This window comes from Anopheles coustani, chromosome 2, assembly GCF_943734705.1.
Source record: "Anopheles coustani chromosome 2, idAnoCousDA_361_x.2, whole genome shotgun sequence".
Lineage (NCBI taxonomy): Eukaryota > Metazoa > Arthropoda > Insecta > Diptera > Culicidae > Anopheles > Anopheles coustani.
In genome coordinates this window covers 30,211,289-30,232,954 of record NC_071289.1, presented here as the reverse complement: position 1 = coordinate 30,232,954, position 21,666 = coordinate 30,211,289, and the positions used below count along the sequence as shown (strand labels likewise).

General features: G+C 43.1%; 3 protein-coding genes across 5 annotated transcripts; 1 reads left to right on the top strand and 2 right to left on the bottom strand.

Moving 5' to 3' along the window:
- The first annotated feature begins 77 nt into the window (after positions 1–77).
- Positions 78–6,686, top strand: LOC131266733 (crossover junction endonuclease MUS81). 3 transcript variants are annotated; one of them, XR_009178373.1, is made up of 5 exons: positions 78–1,091; positions 1,174–1,559; positions 4,674–4,710; positions 5,239–5,618; positions 5,722–6,686. XR_009178373.1 is itself a non-coding variant. In XM_058269349.1 (4 exons), exons 1-2 carry the CDS (start codon positions 87–89, stop codon positions 1,549–1,551), a joined length of 1,383 nt encoding a protein of 460 aa, XP_058125332.1. In that variant the 5' UTR covers positions 78–86; the 3' UTR covers positions 1,552–1,559; positions 4,674–4,710; positions 5,239–6,686. The 3 variants fall into 3 exon arrangements, 2 of the variants coding, with proteins under 2 accessions (XP_058125332.1, XP_058125333.1); XM_058269349.1 differs by having other exon boundaries at positions 5,239–6,686; XM_058269350.1 differs by lacking the exons at positions 4,674–4,710; positions 5,239–5,618 and having other exon boundaries at positions 6,399–6,686.
- LOC131264191 (venom protease-like) lies at positions 1,585–3,359 on the bottom strand. Its single transcript, XM_058266479.1, has 4 exons — positions 3,239–3,359; positions 2,926–3,150; positions 2,585–2,852; positions 1,585–2,173 (listed from the first exon to the last, which is right to left on the bottom strand). The coding sequence occupies exons 1-4, from the start codon at positions 3,357–3,359 to the stop codon at positions 1,585–1,587; spliced, it is 1,203 nt and encodes a 400-aa protein (XP_058122462.1).
- On the bottom strand, positions 5,563–5,987 carry LOC131266735 (hypertrehalosaemic prohormone). Its single transcript, XM_058269351.1, has 3 exons — positions 5,919–5,987; positions 5,706–5,840; positions 5,563–5,601 (listed from the first exon to the last, which is right to left on the bottom strand). Exons 1-3 carry the CDS (start codon positions 5,985–5,987, stop codon positions 5,563–5,565), a joined length of 243 nt encoding a protein of 80 aa, XP_058125334.1.
- Positions 6,687–21,666: the final 14,980 nt, after the last annotated feature.

The window sequence follows — 21,666 nt, the reverse complement described above, 5'->3', positions numbered from 1 at the left end:
AACCGGCGAAATCGTGGTAAACATTCGGTTAAATCCGCGTAGTTTGTTGCAGATCGCGTTTTTAAAAAACCTTTAGCTATTCTCGCATGATGCCGCCGGTTAAGTACAACATAAAAATAGTTAAAAATGTGAACATTGAGTCGTTTTCGACCGACGACGCACGAAAGTATCGTACAATCAGTGCACGGCTCAAGCGTCCCAATCCCTTGTTCGAGAAGTGGCTGGAAGAAATGATCGCCAAAGCGGAAGAGAAGAACTCGATGGGAAAGATGGCTCTCCAGAAAGCCCTAACATCGCTACGGCGCTACCCACTTCCGCTGGCATCGGGTCGGGATTGTATCGCGTTGGTAGACTTTGGAAAAACAATTTGTGAACATTTGGAAAAGCGCTTGAAAAGCTACCTTGCCAGCGGAGGTACGGTACCTTCCAATCATAATGTAGCCATCGAAAAGATTCTTAACGACGAAGAAAGTGATCACTATCGGGAGCTTACGAAAGGTTTGCAGAGCGCAGCTATTGAGGTAGATTCGGAAACGTCTGAACCCGTTGAAGATGCCATGCCGGACGATTCAGTATTCAATTATGTCCCTGAAGCAGTAGACGGAGGCAGTGATTCGATTGCTATACGGAATCCAAAAGCAATTCTTCTGGTCGATACGGCTGAAACGATCGGCAAATCGAAGAGTAGCCTCGACAGAACGCTTAAAGAGTTGGCTCAAAATAGCGTCGAGCACGAGGTGCGTCGTCTGAGTGTTGGAGATTTTGTTTGGATCGTTCGGGATGACACCGGACGCGACTTCCTGCTGCCATACGTGATCGAGCGAAAGCGAATGGACGATTTGGCGAGCAGCATCAAGGATGGGCGATTTCACGAGCAAAAGTTTCGTCTCAAACAATGCGGTCTGGCGAATGTGATATACTTGATCGAGCACCTGGGAAACAACCGGCAAGTCGGGGTACCGGAAAGCACGCTCACGCAGGCGGCTCTCAATACATACGTGCAAGACTTTACCGTAAAATATACGGAAAACCATCACCACACCGTGATGTATCTGTCGGTAATGTCGAAATTTATCAATAACTCTTTGAAGGTAAGCACATTTAATAAAGTAGGATTTTTAATTTGATCATAGGTAGCATTATTACATTAAGTTGTTTTCGCACTCTTTGCAGAACAAAACATTCGTGGATGTCACAAACCGCCCCACGTCCGAGGTACCAACAGCATTCCCTCTTTCGAGTCACGCCGTTCCCCTGCTTTCGTTCGATCATTTCTACAAACAGTCGTCGAAGACACGAGACTGCACCGTCCGGGAAGTGTTTATGAAGCAACTGCTGCAGATCAAGTTGCTCACGATCGAAAAAGTAAATGCAATCGTCGGGAAGTATCCTACACCCCAGAGTTTGTTCCGGGCTTATGAGCGTTGTCCCAGCGAGACGGAACGGCAGCGGATGTTAGATCTCCCGTTCGGTCCCACGAATCGAACCGTCGGTGAGAAGCTGAGCAAAGTAGTCTACCACTTGATGATGAACGATCGGTACATCTCGTGAAATCTGAGGTAAGTCATTGGTTGGCATTCTTTTTTAAAATATTAAATTCTCAATCCACGAAATGTACGGATACACGGTGGTGTACACCGCCGGCACACCGGCCAGGCCACAGTTCTGACCGAAAGACGTCACACCGATGATGGTGTACGTGCAGTACACGTTGGCGTCGTTGTAAACCTGCAGCGGACCACCCGAGTCACCCTGACAGGTGTCCTTGCTTGAGTTACGGGAACCGGCACACATTTGGGTGGTACTGTTAAGGCCCGTGCGAAGCTTTCGGCTCGGCTCGAACGCTACCTTGCATTCATCGAAGGGGAAACGTTCGAGCGTCACCTTGAGGAGGGCACTGCTCTGCTCCAGCCCGAACCCGATCGCACCCCAACCGCTCGCGATGGCACGCTTTTGCGGTATAGTGGCTTGCACCGGTAGACATATCGGACGGATGTAGGGCGAGAATATAACCTTACGGTTCAGCTTCAGCAAAGCGATATCGTTGTAGTGCGCGGTCTGTTTGTATTCCGGGTGAGCGATTCGCTCGGTTACGTCGAAATCCTCCGGAAATGCTTCATCCGTGGTGGAGCTTAGTGATAGTTCTCCCAAACGAACGACGGTAGCTGGGCCACTAGAAGCAAACATACATGAGATTATGAATTACTAATTTTGAGAATTTAATTAGGTTTTTGGAAACTGAAAAAGAAGTTTGGCTCCCCGAAAAATAAAATTGTTCTACATTGATTCGATCCCATGCTTCAAGGTCAAATCAATTTGCTTCTTATGCATTCGTCGTAGTTTTATTGCTTTTTCGGCAGTACCAATTGGACGAACAATATCAATTTGTATTGATATGCTTGATCTCGTGCCTGTCAATAAACAATGTTGGGTGAGCATTTGTGTTTGGGTGCAGAACGATTGGGTTTACTTAAATTTAAAATCAACGTATTCTTTGTCTACTGAATCACCTTAGCCTTCTTTTTCGTATATTATCAAAGTTTCCAACAGTCACAAACCATTTAAAACAATCCTTCATACTTACTACAAAATGGAGGCTAAACAATGTCCCGCCGTAAGCACGAACCGATCGGAAACGAGCGATCCTCCACAAAGGTACATCAGTTCGGGTGCCGCTCCAAACCCAATCAGAGCCATGTGGGGAAATTCACGAGCCTTCGCTAGCTCCCCGTCGACGATCAGTTCCACTGCCGTGTGGCCACACTTATCCAGGGTCTGCAACTTCGGTTCATCGGCAGTGAGCGAGTTAACGTACTCCTTGGAAAATACCGCTTGCCCATATTCGGCGCATTCTACAGAAGAAAAGTAGAATCCACATGAGAACTGGTTGGTTCTTTGTCTAGTCAGTCTGTCAGTCCGACGCACTATCCCTGATGCGCTGATGTTCGTTCACCGGTGACTGCGTGGTGGAGGCGGCCGTTGTTTTAGCTTGATCACTCGGACAGCACACGATCTGCACCCGCTCGACAAAACCACATTTGGTGGGATTTCCCCGTCGGTTGCGGATATCGTCGATCACCTGTTGGCATTCGGACACGGGACGGCAGATGCCCGGTTCGGACGTTCGTTGTACCACGCACGCATCCCCCACTGGTAGAGAGTAGATGGAGATATTAGGAACGAGTCACTCAACTTCACTATCGATAGTTTTCCCTCGACACGCAGAATAAACACAAACCTTCTAAATCGGCGTGCACAACGCTTGCAAACACTACGACCAACAGCAGTAGAGCCACCGTGAGGGGCGATGCTGACGCACTCGTGCCCCTCCACGGGCGCGCTCCGATGCGTGAGCTCATCTTTACTGCTCCAGATCTGCGGCACGAATGAGCAAACGAAATCGACAGCGGCCCCCGGGACTGCACTAGAACACAAAGCAATCAACCCGCGAACCGCGTCCGGTCTGTATTGCTGAAAGCTTTTAATTTACGGTTCTCACGGAAAGGTGGTGAAGCGCGAAATGTTTGCCGCGCGATGTGCACCGATCGATGCCTTCAAATGCGAACCTCTTCCGTTACCTCCGCCAGCCGTAAGGCGTTAGGTGGATTTGAAACGAATCTTCCCCACCAAACTGTGCCTTCCCGGGCGAGTTTGTTGTGTGTTCTTCGTTCAAGAATGAGTCGGGAACTGGTTTTACCACAAATGCACCGGTCGCGCAAATTATGGGTCTTTGTGCTTGGCGTCGCCTTCGATGGCCTGTGGTAACTCCCCGAAAAACTAGTTTGGGTTAATTTATTTCATCATCATCCATTTTTTGTGAGTGATTTATATAGGGTCCTCACTAGATTATTTTTTTGCAACGCGCCTCATTGCGAATAGCTTGATAATTTACTGGTTCTAAATTGGAACAAGATGCTTACATTTGAAAAATTATTGTCCTTTATGTAGCACTATTCATTCGGAAATTTGCATATAGCCGAGAAATTGAGTTTAATTCTACCAATGATGGTAGAATGATTATGATTGAAATGATCAGGATGAAAAAGGAAAACTTCAAGATACCAGCGTGGAGTTTGACTTCATATATTGTTAGAAATTACGAATTTGAATCCTCGGAAACATGTTTTGCAAACATTCTTTGAATACGCTACACACACTGTAGCACAGTTGATGTTTTACATCATGATGAATTTGTTTGCTTTTCAAATCTGAATGGTAAATAAAGAAGAAAAGTTTACTTTTCAAAAGATAAATGATAAACAAAATATAATCAATGTTAAGTTTACATAAGTCATAATATAACCGATGTAGCAGATCGAGTTTGAAAACGTATTTTTATTTCCCGATGGTTGAAGGTTTAGAAAGAATCGTATTTTCATAACTATGCAACGAATTTTGCTGCTATCACAAGTCGTCTAGTCTGAAATAAAGACTAATTTAAAACGAAGCAGATATCGCTACAGTACATGTAGGAAATATGTAGGACAAGAAAATGGCACCGTCTTCACTTATCCAAAGTGAGACGGTTTCTCGAAAAAAAGTATAACATGTTTTAAGACACTTTCCTAATCAACCCCTTTAGAAGTATTCCAAAGAATTTTGTAGTTTTTGTACTTTTCTGTAAGCTGATAAATTACATTTGTTTCTCTTCATTTCTTCTTTTCTTTAAATAGAATTTCCCGTTGCTCACATTTGTCGTTAACTGTAATGGTAAGATCAAAAACCAAATTCAGCTATATTAGCATGCTCATTAATGCTTCTTTTGGGTCTGTGACGAAAAACTGCATTTGACTGAGGGGCATGATCACGATTGCTCGTTATCGAACAATTGTACAATCGCAAGACCTCTCAGTGTGATTCATATAGTTTTCAATCCGAGACCATCAAACTTCTGCGTGGAATGATGATAAATGTGAGCCGTTAGAGTCAGGGCAGAACTGACCCGGTTGGAAGTGTTTGTAGGCACTGGACGGAAGCGTTCTCGTGTACGTTAAGTTTGCCTCCGCTTCCGAGGGTCGCTCTGCTGCTTGATTCATGGCTCTCTGACCACAGTAACGATGCAAAAGAGCTCATTTCTAAGTATCGGACTTTCCTAGAACAGTATCGGTTTTCCTTGAAATATGATACTCTTGATCTTCTATTACTTTTCTTTCGTTAAACGAGAAGAACACCCCCACATTATTCACTTATGCCATTTTGTTTATTGTTTCACATTAAATATTCTTCCGTCGATGATAGCCGCGTGGATTATTTACAAATTGTATCCGAGAACGAACCTGAACATCAAACTGTTGTCGTCGCACGGAAACAACACTACGATCGAGGACGCCGGTGTTAAGTTGGATGAAAAAACGAGGAAAATCTGTAACCTGCCAACCTTAGGGAAAGCGAATGGTTGGTGTTTTCACTTTCATTCTTCCCAAACTGCCTGCCGTACCGAATGGAAATGGAATGGCCGAGATAGTGTGCGAGTGCGGGCGATGATAAAGGATGTTGAAGAAACTTATCACTGAAGGGCGTTGCGCTATTCCGTTCATCCTGTGCAATGGTTTCGATGGGGTTCTACTTCTGACTGCAGTCGACAATCTTCTGAGCTTCAGCCTGCGTGCGGAAGAAATGTAAGGAAAAGATTCCCATTGTGTTTACGCGGTTCGGGCTTAGCAGTTATGCCCAGTGTAAAGTAGGTGAGCATAATTGAAACTTACTTGTATCATCCGGTAGATGACGAGAAGGGAATCGACCGGCGTTTTACAGGCGTCCTGCCCGTACGACGTGCCCGCCAGCGGGCTCATACCCAGCGCACCCGGCGACCGCTTCCCCCAGGCGGGCGTGAAAGTTAGCTAAAGTTGAAGGAGGAAGAAAAAGTTAGACGTCCCCGGTATCGGCGTGCCATTGCTGGAAACGCTTCTGCTGCTTACCTGTGCATCACAGACGAACATCAAAGCGGCACAGATCAACAGCATGCTGAACAGTTTGACGGTATCCATTACGTCGGTGGTTTCGGTGGGCCGGTCTTTCTCCTTGGACGAACGGTATATAATGCGTTACGGATTGACGCTTGCCTTTTGAGGTCGGATGTAAGAGTGCTTCTGATTTGTGCCAGCTTCCGCGTGGTACTTTTTATAGTGCTGTGATGCTTGAAGGTGATGTTGTATGGTTTCAACGAGCAGTCCTGTTCGTACCAGAGCGAGACTAATTACGGATATTTTTCGACGAACAATTGAAGGTCATGCCGTCATCAATCACTTTGTTTTAATTTTACCAGTTAGTTAAAATGTTGTAGTCAGAATTTGGTTTATTACAATTTGTAAAAGAAAACAAGACTATATCTAGCATTTACAATATGTTTAGCCAATAATGCTCACGTTACAGACGTAACTGTTTTTTTTAATTGCAAGTTTTAGCCATCATAAATGCCGCCTTACACACTATCCACGAGCCTGCCGCAAGGAGAGTTAAAAGAAAGGAGATGCTCCTCTGGAAGCCTTCTAACTATTGTACCGTTCTGATAGTGCCTTTAATTAGTTGGCCTCACTCATAAAACCGATCTTGCGGGCATCCTGCAGTAAATTGAGGTTGGAAAAACGAAAGAGGTTTATTTGTTTCCTGTTGCAGTGAAGACGTGGCAGACATGGAAGTACGGCTTGTTTCTCGAGTTTCAAAATAAGTGGAATTAAACTCAATATTATTGAAAAATATGCTCCAAAACTAAACAAAAAGTGTAATTACTCACAGCAAAAAATATATCACAGGAGTTTTTTTTAAATGGTTGTAGGCATTAGTAGTTATTCGTTGTTTTGTCGTTTCAAGTTGGTGCCGACACAATACGCAAGGCACAAAAAAAATGCAATAAAATACATTAAAGCGTGGAATGGTTGGTAAAAATAGAAAACAATAAAAGGTATAAGATATAATTTCTGACGGTTTTTGTTCAGCCAATAGAAATCTATCTAGAGAAAAGAGTCAATTATCCTGTGTAAAATATCCTTTTCGGTTTCTGCATTCGGGCGATGTTTTTGAGCAATTCAAATTTAAATTGGCACTGTCGATGATTTTTATTTTGAATATTGGCCAACGCATGCGCAGGGCAGAATGGAAATCTACCCCTCAGGAAAGGTTCATTTAAGGGGTAGCACGCATACAAAGGAAGATTCCTTACCAACACAATCGCACCGTATTCATCCGAAGGTAGAATGAATGGAAACTCGGATGTTCGATGTTTTTTTCCTCTTGCGAGGATGCCGCACAGTTCGTGCGCCGTGTTAGGTCCTTCGGGTGTGTTCACCACGTTCACGTTCATGCGATTCCGTATCAGCTGATATCGAACAAACATAATGGAGCAGCAAAACAACTGGCGCACACTTGTCGCTCGCACACCACCCGCCCGGTTCGTTCTTCTTCCACCGTGTTCCCCAAGCACCTGTGGCCCGTGGTTGGAATCAACCCTTGATGGGTGTGAGGGGCCCGCTGATGAAAGCACGCTCGTTTCCTTCCACTTCACGGTTTAAAGTGAAAACACTTTCCATCCCCCTCCCTCCCCTTCGCAATGTACCGAATTGGTATGCGCGGAGGCAATGGTCCGCGGAAAAGGCATCCAAGATGCGTTCCCCGTGGGAAGTGCGTGGTGGAAAGTCTTATCGAGCTGTTGTTGTTATTGTCGTCGATGAAACACGAAACCGCAACAAGAGGTGCGGGGGGAATGCAGGCGATTTCTTACCCATACCGGACCCGTATGGGCGCGGACCGTCCTGAGGCAGCCGAGGACAGGGAGGTGACGACATATTTTCGTTCTTCTTCCCGGCACCGTCGGCTTGACTTTTGTGGTCGGGCGCTTCAGGGTGTGGGGTAATCAAACTTTCTCTTGAATGTGCCGGAATGTGGCTCGTTGATGAACAAGAGTGGGGAAAAAGGACCATAAAGGAACGACACTTTCACCCAACGCGTCTTCCTTGGAGAAAGGCATGAATTTTTCATCCAAAGCATCCCCAATCGGCAGCTGTCTGATTTCGTTAGAAAGTTGCATATTTAGTGTCGATGGGTATGGAAAATATCGCCATCGGGAAAGTCACAGATATTTCACACGATTTCCCATTTTGACTCTTTTTCTTTTTGTGTATGTGGTTTAACTTTTTTGATTGAGAGTAACTTTAGAGATGTAATACTTTTCCCATTTTTTTAAGGCAATGTAAAAGCGGCTCTTCGGTTGATATTAGTTTTCTCCTCTCAAAGCTGTTAGTGGATGCTGTTGACTATGTTTTGGGGTTTTATTGCTTTAGTATTGGCTTCTTTTGATTGCGTTTTAAGTTTTATTAAATTTCCGATACAAAGAGACGTTCAGTTCAAAAGAAATTGAAGCTCGCTTCCATATGGGCGTAACATTTAAATTCAAACGTATTCTCAAATCGAACGAAAACGGGACATTCTCAAGAGGGGAATGCTAAGAATGTTGCATTTTATCAGACCTCCCAACCGGATATGTTTCTGTTCAGATGATTCCACCCGAGTGTGCGGCCGGAAAACAGACTACAATACCATCATCATCGACTCATTTCCAGCCGCAGCGTCTTCTTGCCACTCGGTCAAGACCCACTCGACGGCACAACACATCACAGCTCACTGTTGTGCTGGCATTCAGCGGCCCACAACTGGTGAAACTGCTTTCGGCCTTCGGGTCGTAAAATTGATGCTAATGGGATGATGATGTACTTCGAATTGCCTCATAAATATCCTCCGGTTCTTCCTCTTGCGAGCTTCCGAGAGGCAGCAAGCACGGTGGCGACGGTTTTCCGACGGACAAAGCGTTTTTTAACAGGTTACGTGATATTCCTGCAAAGCCGCAAATGTTCGGCAAACGTTCTCGGGGATCCCGGTTTTGGGCATTCGATTCGGTTTGGCGTTTGTAACGGTGGACTCCCTTTTGGAGCACTCACAAGGCACAATGAGCCATGGGGCGTAAGTGCAAGAGTTGGTAATGGAGTTGGTGAATCGAAACCATTCGCCCAATCGCGTCCCGGCCCCTTCCCCCAACCGGGGTCAGGAATTATTGCCCGGCTTATCACCTAATGGGGATGTGACCGGACGGACATTTGAATGGTCCCGAGCGTTCAACGGCGACGAAAATCCGACTAATTAATCGGGTCAGCTTTGTGCAGCGAATTTAAATCTATCACAAGCTGACTGAAGCACTCACCTACTCAACATCACGCTGGGACGAGTTGTGGTGGGGATGGGGTAGGGTGCGGGGTTTACCTTAGGGGCCGGAAATTGGTCTGCAAGTCATCGTTTATTTATTTGCGGGCCTGACGCGCCATGACGCGTAAATCGTACGTACATTTAAATGTTTTGGTCAATTATTTGCACTTGCAGTTTAATTGGCATAATAAATGTTTTATGATGGCGTTTAGTGAGGCAAATGCGGGATCGATTTTTTATTATGTGATCAACCGTACTACCATTAATTGTGGTTCACCGGAGAAATCTCCGGTAAACATGGATGATGTTAGGGGAAAATATTTGTGAGCCCGTGATGGAGACGCCCGGTGTTTTACGGCGGGAAAAGGAATTCGAGGTTCGTTTAAAGGTGAAGGGGATTAATGAGATGCTGATAAACTCATGTTTTGTTTGAGGTGAATTTTATCATGGTCTAATACAGTTCAATTTATGAAAAATTAAGAGAATCATCATTACAATGACGAAGAACTTTGAACTGCGATGTAAGATGCTTTAATCTCTTAAATCCAGAGAGATATTGAATGGCTTACACAAATTTATATGTTAAACAATGTTGATTTACATAGAATACATTTTCTGGATCCTTTTTTAGTTCTCATAACTTTACCGATTTTATACAACACTTTAGCATAGTTTTGAATTGAGATGAAATGTTTAAAAAAGAACGAATTTTTATTCCACTTTGAAAATGCGCTCTAGAAAAACCCTTTATTTATGTATTATTTCCTCGATTAATAGTTTTACTGTAGAAGTTTTGTCTAGTTTGAAAAAGTCAGCCAATCTGTGATTTTCCCCATCGGAATCAAGCGCCAAAGACTTTGATTGAAATAATCGATTTAATTTCACCAATTCGGACCAAACCGGCGTACCAATCGATCGGGAGATTGACCGGTCAGTCCGGTTCGCACGGTCGGTCAGCTGACGCACGGAAGGAAGTCCCTCGAGACCTTCACGAACCACGCTGATGCCGCCGCCGCCGACGATGATGATGATGATGATGATCCGGGGTTTTCTCTGTTTGAAAATGGCAATCCATTTGGCTTCAGGTGGAGTGGATCCTATCCCTAGCTGGCTGCCTTCACACGTTCGTGTCGGGTGAAAATTGATATTTATGTTCAACCCACACACACACACGCGCGCCCGCGCGGCTAAGCCATTTCTTGGGATACGAAAGGGTTCTGCAGCCACGCGCCGTGGGGATAAAGTTTGTTACGATTGAAAAGTTCTTCCGCACCGGGATTTGATGCAATTTTGATTGGCAGTAGTTCGTCGGATTCGAATTGGAATCGTTTTGGGGTTTCGAGCGCGTGCGGGAACGCAATGACGGGGGCTTTTTGATGGATTCGATCGAATTTCCCCCGGCCCCGGCAAGTGGAAATCCCGGCCGGAAATGAGACGGAACGGACGTCCGCATAATTCACGGTTTCGAAATGATCCGTGCTTACGCCGACGGTGTGTTGGCTTTCGTTCATATTCCACCGGTTGCCGGCTCGGTCGGGTCAACAAAAGGTGGGTTTGCCTAACAACACTGGCGATGCATCATCGCCATCATCGCCATCATCATTACCCTCACGTGGGTAGGTTGCTTTGATGTATGTATTTCCGTACGATGCGTGCGATCGGTGAGAGCGTTTTCATTGCAGTTATTAGGGTTTCGTGTAGGCGTGGGGCGCTCGGAATGGACTCTTTTCCACACCGACCGTGCTCCAATATGGTGCTTTCATTTAGTGCAACGAAGGGGGGAGGAAAGGGTTGGACAATGATGAGGATCGGAAAAGTCAGTGATTGCTGACCGTTTCGATGGAGGAAAAACGGGACGAATTTACCTTTGCTGGGCCGAGCCTAATCGTGGGTTATATGAGCTAGTCAAATACCCATACCAACATACCCAAATATTTGCTCCATAAAGGTCAGAGTAATTTAAACGTTTGGCATCTATCTTCCACCACACTTTTGGAGACGATTGAGCGTATTAAATTGATTGGACTCGGTTTTATTTAGTTCTATTTTTTGCTGCAGCTGAAACCCCTCATTTCACCCTACGAGCACAGATTTACTTGAAATAGTTGTGATTTATTTTATTAAAGAAGATTATATTGGTTGGTCTTATTTTTTTTTTTGAATTGTTTTTTCTTTGAAACTACTAATTGAACTTCCCCGTTTCATCATACGATGGGGATTTAAGGATAAAAAGTAAAACTTGACTTGATAAGAGGTAAAACAACTCGACACCAGCTTTAAAACATCCTGTCTCTTCCATGCGAGAAGAGCAGTTGACTTATAAATAAATAATCGATCTTGATAATAATCGTTGAAATGCTCTTCAAACTTTTCAAAATGTCCTTTCTAGTGTACCTACTAATAATTAAGGAGATTGAAGGAAACATTTGCAGGGATGACTTTTGATTAAACTGTTAAGATTTCTCACTGAAAGAAATATGCATTCCTTCTAACATCATATTCATTGCTTAGACTAAATGTTTGAAAAGGAAATTACTAACAGTAAGCAAACAAGGAATAATTCGTTTTTCATTAATAAAAAACAAATAAAATATGAATATTGATAGGTTATCATTAGTGGTTTACAGGTGACATACATAAATGCACGGAAATTTGGTTGATTAGACAATAACATTTTTAATTTGATGACCTTTTCGGCGCCTAAACCGAACAAATAAGCAACGGATAAATCAAATGTCACTAAACTTTTCCCCACAAAACTATCCAAAATAATCCATTTCAACACCCATCTATCTCTTCGGCCTCATCAATCACACTTTCGCGTGTATGCAGTGAACTGGAACCCATTCCAAGCGTCAGGTTCGAATTATAAACATGCTACATTTAATCCAATTACTTTTGCTACGAACATTCCCCGGCACGAGCCGGGCGTTTGAAATTGCTTGCCGGGAAACGCATGACCTTCCCCCTCCCCCACCGGAACCAGACCGGGTATTACATCGCGGCAATTAGCTGCTGATTCTCGAGATGCTCCATACTGGAGGCTCGTTTGGAAATGATTTAACTGTGGGGCGGTCTGGCTGGAGGTGGCGCACCGTACGAGCGATAAAATCGAATTAACCACCCCGGAATCGGATTAGAATTGTCGCGCAGATGGAGCAGAACTGGCACCGACCGAACACCACCGATCCGACGATACCAGAAGCAGGCGAATTGTAATAGACCGGGTGGGATTTTAGTAGCTGTTTAATACGATTGACATTTGCTCGGATGTCCATTATCCGCCTTTATGGGGCATTTATTGCAAATGGACGTGTTTTGCAATCGGGAGATTAGCAGTGTGTTTTCATCGCCAAATTATTTATATATTGGAGTAAATCCAAGGGGTTTTTTCCTATCGGCAATTATTTTGGAGGTTATCAGTAACTAAGTGACTAACGATTCATTTTACCTAAGCATCATCAGCTGGTCGTTCGTTTCTTCGGACAATTTAGGTAATGGCTTTTCACTACTTTGTAGTTGGCCCTGGTCGACAGTTAATGGCAAAACTTTAAGAGCGCAACAGTTCGCAGAACATGAACTGCAAGGACCACGTGCTGGGATGGATCTCCGTTGACAGAGTTCGCTTCAACACAACCGGTGTTAATGAACTTGGGAGGTTCCGAGAAAGGACAAAATCGGTTGATTTACCTCAACCTTTCCAACCAACGAGCGTAGTTTACCTAGCACTCGAGAAACAACCACAATCTTCGTGCTTCCCCGGCTCGGAAAGAATTTTCGTGGAAAGTCACACTTTCCTTCTCACGTGAAAATTGGACCGAACAGCCAGCGGGGTTGGTGCATATTTTATGTGACCCTCTTCTATTCAATTTGCTCCAAAGTTACGGGATTCGGCCGTCGTAGGGAAGGTGTCGTGTCGTTAGTGTAGGTCATCGATTAGTGTTGACGTGGGGTTGATGTTCATTCCGGGAAGTCCAACAGACAGACAAACAAACAAACGATTCTCGGGTGTCAAATTAATGTCCGGCATGTGGACATCCCAAGTGGTGAGCCAAGTGGCTTTGTTTGCACTGGTTGTCCCTTTTTCCGTTGATGAACCGGAGATCTCGGGCAAAGCGCTTTAATTATTCCGTTCGAACTTGGTTTGCATCGGGTTAAGCGTTCCGTTCAACGTTCGGTTTACGATTTAATCTTGAAAATGTTGAATATTCTGTTGTCGTTATCTTTTGTGAAACAAACACTATTTCATGTTCTTCACAAAGGACATGGTTTTCTTCTCTTTACTTTTTCGTAAACAAAACGATTTATACTCATCAAAGGTATTTGGAAACGAAATTTAAAGTAGGAAATGAATCTCAAAAATGTGTTTCTTTAACTTTTCATATCCTTTTCGAGATTATATTGTTTGGCACTTGATAACAGTCTTGATAGAAAAAGATCGGTTACATCGAGTTTTTACATTCAAAAAGGTTCTCTCATTTACAAAAAATGTGTAGTCTTTGTACAAATTTTAGGGACAGTTTTTTTTAACATTAAACTTTTAACCTAATGTTTGCTATATGATTGCTTTAATAACGGTAAAAAATCATACGAAAAAGATATTTTGGTTAGTTGATAACCTATAAAATGAAGTAAAAAGTCAAAACCATCACTATTTTAAGAAAACATCGTTCATGTTTTTTTATATGTTTCCAAGTAAAGGTCGTTGTTGAATGCAGGGAACAAAAAGGGCAAAACAAAGTTCATCTCCTTCCGAAACAAAAACCCAGTGAAGGGTGTGTTTGCACTTAAGTTAAATTTCCCATCTCATTTTGATGGATTTTAATCATTTAAGCTAACACTGGCCACTCAGCCGGTACCCTGAGGAGGGTTGGAGATAGTCCATCGTACCACCGGAGAGGTTTCAAGCGCCAGACAAAAGTAGAGAAATTTGTGCTCTGTTCTACAGTATTCCTTTTTTTTGTATCGTTCGGATTTTTGTTTTGTCTCTTTTGTTGCGGAATCTTGTTACCGGTGCTGCATTGTTCAGGTAAATTAACTTAAAGATAAACTCTCTATCTTTCACTCACACACACACACACACACACTTACACAGGGTAGGGCAGAGAAAAGCTGCAGTGAGTAAAACACCTCCCCCAAGCGGACGACCCCAAGGCAGACTTCCTTACTCTTCGCCCAAGCGGCATCTAGCTTTGTGTTCCACTAAGTAGTTGCATTAAGAATGGAAATGAGTTGCCAGTCCATCGAGCGAGCTGAGCTGCTTGTCTTTCCGAACTGACCTGCAACCATTCCGGTCGAGGCTGTTTGAAAGGACGCGGGATGCGCACTTTAAAACGATTTTCCTCTCCATTCGATTGCCTGTCCCCCGCTGGTGGGGTATGCGTATTGTAGGGAGTAAGTTTTTTTGAGCTACTTTTCCTAACTCCCCTCCTTTTGCCTACAGAAATGCTAATCGAGCGAAGCAATCTTGCCCGAGCTACCTAGGCTGCTGGGAAAACAGTGGACTGTTCCGATGGACTGCACACAACTGTGTCCCCATCTCGGGTGCAAATGTGCAATGGCTCGGAAATGGAAGTCGTGATTTCTTATTTTCCCCGTTACTTTACCTTTGCGGCCCGGCGCAAGTAAAATACGGTGAGCAACGTTTCCCGGTGAGCTGGGAGAAAATGAACTACAAGGCTTGAGACATTAAAGGACGGACAACGATTGCTAGCAAAAGGACAAGTGAATGTTGATTCGAAAAAACAAGCAACTTAATCTTCTACACTAGAACTTGTAAGTTTCTGCAGTTAGTTCTTTTGCTGGAGCTATCAGCTGGAAAGATTTATCATTTAGTTATATTTCAGGCGTTTGAGAAACCAAGTTGAAGGTGTTGTTTTCCACTGGATGATAATTTAATTACGCTGAACAAACACTTTTTCCAGTCAAAGACAAGGGGACTGCATAATTCTAGTCAAACATCTTTTAAAATTATTCGAATTTCAGGAGCACATAAAGCCATGAATTTTTTTCTCTTTAGTTCAATTTGCGTGTTTGGCTAATTTCTTACGTATTTTTTTTGGTTGACTTAAGTTTTTTTCTCTGTTCATTGTGTTACTTGTTTCGGAATGTTTTAACGGAGAGAAGCATCCAAATCTACACTTTTCTTTTCTTGTTTTATTTGTTTTCTTTCAAGTGTTCATCTTTTTGAAAATAGTTTGTCATGAGACAAGGTTAAACTTTCAGTTTTGTTTAGTTCTGCTTTTTATTGTTTTTCTTTTGTTGTCCGACTATTTCTTTTACTGAAAATATTTCGCATAGTAGAGCGGTTATTGCGTGTTTTTATTCTCATTGCGTTTTTTTTTGTTCTAATCTAAAGTTGATCGTCAATCGTCTAATCTAAAGTTGGGGGTGCCCATGGCGCAGCGGTAGCGCGAGGAAACACCACACCACAGGTGTGGGATCGAATCTCGAGTCTGGCACCCCCCGGTATTACGAACGGCTAACCACCGATCTATAATATACCGTCTTTCGGTCACACAAACTCTCTTCGGAGAGAGGCCTTGTCCCACTAGGGGATGTCGTGCCACATAAAAAAAAAAAAAAAAGTTGATCGTCACGCAAAGACTTTAATGCAACAGCGGTTTTTAGGTCACACCGTTTATTTTTATTTAAATTTTCAAGCAGTTTCTTTCATATCAATTGTATACAGTTAGTGCACCAAGTAAACAGAACGGTGAACATTTAGCTTTGCATAATCCACAAAGGTGGTTTTGTTTTATCTGTTTTGCTACGCTTCCCGGTTAAATATCCTTCACGCAAAATCATCACCATAGTTATACAACCCGATGATAAATGGTGCAAACATTCCTTCCACATAAAATGCCAACGGAAAAATAAATTGTTTACGGTGTGGTTTGCTGGTTTGTTTTATCTTGCCAGTTACTTTCATTCCGATTGCGTTCTTCAACCCATGTCTTCACATGTTCTAGCCAAATGGTTCAACCGTAAGCAGCCATTTGTAGTATTACTGACTTTCTGCTGAATGTGGAAAATGTGTCGAACGTAACTTATTTTACTAATTTTCTTGTGAAAAGAATTTTGCATCACAATAGGAGTTCCATTGCCAATTAAAAAGTAACTTAATACACTCCAGGATGCACTTGAGACTGCAAACAAAACACACCTAGTCGGAACCCACCACCTAGCATATGTAATAGGCTCATGGAAGGGAGTTTAGTCTCGCCGGACTTGTTATAACCTATGGCTCCGGGGCATTTCTTTCATCAAGTTGCAAGAAAGAATTGAACGTTGTGTACGGAAGAAACTGTTTTCTTATTTACCAAGCGAATGGGGAATAAATCGTTAGCCAGAGGCGGTTCCTGGTGGGAGGGAGGCGGATCGTACAACTCGTAGTACAAATGTATTTATTCACCATTTAATAATACAACGAGAATCGTATGCGGGAGTCTATAAGTCCTAAAGGATTTGTAGATAGTTACCTCTCTTCGCTGAGTGGAGTAGTCTGTCCAAACAATGCTTTCCTCGGTCGTCCCGGTCCCAGTCCTATTATTTGATCCTAGGATGGTCAGTCAGGAAATCAGGGAACAAATGGGCGAGCTGGTCTTAACCTTCGGTGCATCCCCCGTTGGAAGGTATTTCATTCGTTTATCCAATGCAAATATTTACGCTTTACATCGCACCGATGGAGAGGATGAACCGGGCAGGGAACGGTCAGGTGGAAAACGCGTACCAGTTTACGGGTTCAGAGCCACACCACGGTAGTGCAGTCGCAGTGCTTGATTTAGCAACTATTTCCCGCAGGATTTGTGCGGAAAGCCGGAAGTGTGCCGGACGTTGCGAACTGCGGCGAATTCCCTTTGGATGCAAGCCGAGATAAATTCCACATTGTTGTCAGCTACGCGCGTCGCCTGTTGGCCTGTGCTTTTGCGGACAGTGTAATGTTTGCCGCTCTGTGAGAAGTCCTTCGAAGTGCCCATTGAACCAGGAACCATGTTTGTGCACCGAACCTCCGGTCAGTCGCCGGATTCGATTGTGGATGGGTGTAATGGGGCCGAATTCAAGAGTGTTTGATGTACCACGCGTCTGCACGTGACCATTCCCGGGGACGTGCCTGCTGTGCTTTGGCGAGAGGACAATAGTTTGTCTGTGTTTTAACCCGGCCCATTTGGAACTAGTGTATGGTTTTGTGCAACATGTGCGATTGCAAGTTTGGAAAATGAAAAAAGGGCCTTTTCAAATTAAACGATTTCATTTATTAGCACCCCCATTTTAATTAACAAACGTTACAAAAATTAATTAAAAGCCATTCCTTGTTTGATTGCGCTTATTGGTACGTCATTTGATGAAATATTTCAACATTTGTGTTGCGCTGCCCAATGCAATGGAAAGTATTTTTGATTAGCTTGTTTCGAAAGTTTCCCTCTTGTTTCGTTTCCATCCACGCGCTCCCGCTGTTCGCATCGTGTCGCCTTTTTCCGGCGATGTAATATTTGATCGCACCGGACTAACATGCCCTCTGGAGTGCGAAGTTGCACGAATTCCACCCGATCGGCCCCGACGCTCGGCGTGTTTATTCAATTTTCTAACCGCCAGGATGCAGGGGAACTTTTGTTCTATTTGAATGCGGCGGCAGGGTCGAGGGTGGGATGGAAATTGATTTGCTGAACGGGGGAGAATAATTTATTAATACCATTCCGGTATGAATTTAATTGAACAACTTTCAACCACACGCCACACCGCTTCCGTCCGCCCCGGTTACCGCCATTATGTTGCGCGCCGGGTCAACATTGAGCGAGAGAATTGGCTGACGACGTGCTGGATGGAATATTAAATATGACAGAATGCAACCAAATGGAAGAAACGGAAGGGCAATCGGCAATCGGTGGACCACGAAGGAGTAGGCTACGATGCAACAGTTTACAAACCGGGCTGCCAATAGCAACGGGACCTGGACTTGTTGGTAGATTGGCAATAATAATAAGCAGCGTTGCACCGAACGTTGTTTGTTCTTTTGCTTGTAACACACGGGGAAGAATTAATATTTGAAATTGATGAAAACTACTTAGTTCATTAATTTGTGAGACGATATGTTTAGATAACCCTGTTTGTATATATAGACTTAGTAGGTGGTGTTCTTTTTTTATTTTCAAATGCGGTACATTTTAAACCCGAGACTCCAAAACAGAAAAAATACTCATAAGTATGTATGTTTTGTTAGTGAATAATCTCAACGTCGGCTCAAAACAATAGGCAAACAATACTGTTATCTCGGAAAATAACTAAATAGTCGTTTTTAGTAGATGCTTTCATTGGTTTCGAATTTCTATCTATATTTCACCAAATTACATTTTCACCTAACCGATTCCATGTCGTTTTTCCAAGTTTGATAATATGTTTCTATTCTTTTCTGGCAGCGCTAACAAATACCTTTAATTTTTTGATAAACTATTTCATTCTTTCTTCTTGTTTTTATATGTGGAATAATAACGTTCCATGACCCTTTTACACTTTCTCTAATTCGTTATGTTGAGAAATTGGGAAGGTCACGTTAGAGTCGAAATACATTGACGTTTTGAGTATGGTTTTTTGAACGAAGAAGGTTTACAGTTCTCGTAATGTTTCCATGTCATATTATTCACAAATTTAAACAGATACGGTTGAAAGTTGTATGAATCGTATGTTCGATGTAGATATAACTGAATAAAAATATTTCTTTTTTATGCTCACAGGGACGCTTCTCTGTAAATAAAAAAAAAATACAATCTTGAAACAATTGTGTTACATTAGGGACCAACTTTTATGGCGTCGGTGAAATAAAAAATTTGGCAACAAGAGAACTACATTCAAACTAATCACCACTTTGCCACAAAATTTCTAGACCATAGCAGAAACAAGTCAGGCGTGCGAGGTTTTTAGAAAGGAGTTATTCTGTCAAACATGATTTGTCGAAAAAATGTCTAAGCTCCTATGATGAGTAAATATCTAAACAATTAGAAACTCAACCAGCTGTGGTTATTAAAAGCTGATCAAACGGCTGCCATGAATTTCTTTCAATGTCGGAGGACACCGATCAAGCAGAAAAACCATGAACCGAAATGAAAATCAGCATCCTTCGCCATTGGCATCGCTCGCAAAAAGTGCCGATGAAAGTGAACTGAGTGTGCGTTGAAAGATGGCAACCACAAACCGATTTAACTTTTCATTAGCCACCCAGTCGGTTTCCTTCGGCATTTTCTTTGCCCGCCGTCCGAGTTGAAACCGAACGCAATCGAGTGCACTTGAACTTTGGTGTCGTTTCAGAACGCTTATTTTGCAACAAAACAACTCAATTCAACTAACTTTCACCGTTCGGGTGGCGCGGGAAAAGCCGGGGACTGAGTAGAAGAGGAAAGTGCATGTGCATCGCATTTGCATCATTCCGAGCATCGAAAGGACGCATGCACCCGGGTTTTTAGGGTGGTGAGAGCAACTTTTGTACAACCCTGCTGAACGGGTGGGGGATGGGGTTGGGAAAGTGAAAAGTTTCCCGAACGGCGTCAAATCAACTCGGAGTCGTCGGAGTCGTTTGAATTTCCCAAAGCGAACGAGCGGCATAACTTTTCCCACGTCAAACATTAGCTGTCACATCCTTTCGCGGTCCGGGGGCCGCAAGGACCGAAGCGGTGGATGTTTGTCAACATTTATTGTCCATCTAGGGGGAGTTTGTGTCTGTGTCCGTGTGCCTGGTATCGTGAACTTCAAATCTCGACATTCGCATAGCGAACATTCGAGCTCGGCGACGGTTTTCACTGCGGATTGCGTACTTGGTTTTTGAAAACCGCTCGTTTGTTGTTGCGAGACGATATTTCTATGTGTATGTCGCTCGAAATGATCTTTTAATAATTTATCGTACACGTTTCCCCTGGAGCACACTTCATCTCACACATGCTGGCGATTCGGCAGCTTAAAAACCGTGGCTTACACCTTTGGGCCTGAAGTTGCTCGTTGCTCGAAGCCTCGTTCCCGCCAGCGAACATTGTTGTTCGGTTGCCGTTGCCAAAGGCCGGACGGACTTCCGTCGGATGGAGAACTCCACTGCTGCTTCATGCTTTTTGTGAGAATGGACAAAACGCAGACTCCATTTTGCACCATTAAAGTTGTTGGACACAAAACGGTTTAGGTATCGGTGGCTGTTTTTCTTGATGGGATGAATAAAAATGTGCATTAAATTCGTGTGTAACAGAAAGCAGGAATAAATGTAGCAACAATTTAACAACAACCCGACTGATAAATATCTACATTGCATCGGCTGTTCGCTTCGGAATTCAAGCGTCCAGCTTGTGTGAGCTGACGGTATCTGATTTCGGTGGTTTTCCAAACGGCAAGTCGACTGCCTCCGCAACTTTGAGACTTTGTCGTTTCAATTAATAAAAATTAATTTATCGCATTCTTCCTTCAGTGCGGTTTTCATTTAACTCCCAGCAACAGTGTGGTTCCCTCTTTTTTTGTGAGTAGCTTGCAAGTTTACACACTCACATAAATTTTGCTCTCATTATTTGTCACATTCCATGATGGGATGTGGGTGGGGACCCAGTTTGCCAGACAATGCAAACGCCCCCCGGTTTCTTGCGTTGGGCTTCGTTTCGTTTTTGGCAAGCTCACAACCATCGTCCGTTATTATTCACAACGCTAGGACGAATCGAATGGCACACATGAGTTCGGAGATTTATGAATTAAAATTTTGCACGATTGTGATTTCTTCCGGCCTGTCGGTATGGAAACTGACCACATTCAACTTCAACGTTCAACAGGCAGACTGGTAGCAGGTTTGGAATGTGGGTACCAGCATCGCTCACCAAGAGTAAGAACACAAAGTACATTAATAAACTTGTTTGAATGCATTGTTTATTAGCAACAGGAAATTTTTGCGGCCGTTACAAAATGGGAAAACAATGTAGAATATTCTATCTTTTTATAAAATTTGGCATGATTTGACGCTTTCTTTTAACATAACTATCAGTAAAATTTAATTAAATATGATCCTTTTCCAGGATACAGCTCTTTCATGTCCTTTGAAGAATCCTTTTTGTAAGCTGTAATAATAGAAATAGAATAGAAACGCTTCGAATGTTTAAGCCACAAAAAGCTTTACCTACCGGATGTGTCTCGGCTAAACCCTTGAAACTTTTCCAAAGTTCATCGACAAAAGTTCGTCGATGAAGCGTTATTTACAGCGGCACAATCTTCCTGTACACTGTTTTTATATGATTTTACAAAGTTTTAAAGTTTTTTAGTTCTCGAGAGAATATTTTATTTTTGAATGTAAAAATTTGCCCTTGGAATTAGGTAAATTTATATATTCAATCGCCAATTAGCTATGCGTTCTGCATAGAATTTCTGTTCCCCTCAAACTGAAAGTTTGCATAATTTGAAACAGAAAAAGAATAAATACTCATTAAGAATATGGCCACAGTATTAAAACATATCAACATT

Bases quoted from the DNA above. Each gene is read 5' to 3' on its own strand.
- LOC131266735 (XM_058269351.1), bottom strand. From the start codon at position 5,987: ATGGATACCGTCAAACTGTTCAGCATGCTGTTGATCTGTGCCGCTTTG. The intron at 5,841-5,918 runs GTAAGCAGCAGA...CTTCAACTTTAG, and splicing joins TGTTCGTCTGTGATGCACAG to CTAACTTTCACGCCCGCCTG. The intron at 5,602-5,705 runs GTAAGTTTCAAT...TTCCGCACGCAG, and splicing joins TCATCTACCGGATGATACAA to GCTGAAGCTCAGAAGATTGT.
- LOC131264191 (XM_058266479.1), bottom strand. From the start codon at position 3,359: ATGAGCTCACGCATCGGAGCGCGCCCGTGGAGGGGCACGAGTGCGTCA. The intron at 2,853-2,925 runs GTGCGTCGGACT...TTTCTTCTGTAG, and splicing joins ACATCAGCGCATCAGGGATA to AATGCGCCGAATATGGGCAA. The intron at 2,174-2,584 runs GTAAGTATGAAG...GTTTGCTTCTAG, and splicing joins TGTTTAGCCTCCATTTTGTA to TGGCCCAGCTACCGTCGTTC.
- LOC131266733 (XM_058269350.1), top strand. From the start codon at position 87: ATGATGCCGCCGGTTAAGTACAACATAAAAATAGTTAAAAATGTGAAC. The intron at 1,092-1,173 runs GTAAGCACATTT...CACTCTTTGCAG, and splicing joins TTATCAATAACTCTTTGAAG to AACAAAACATTCGTGGATGT.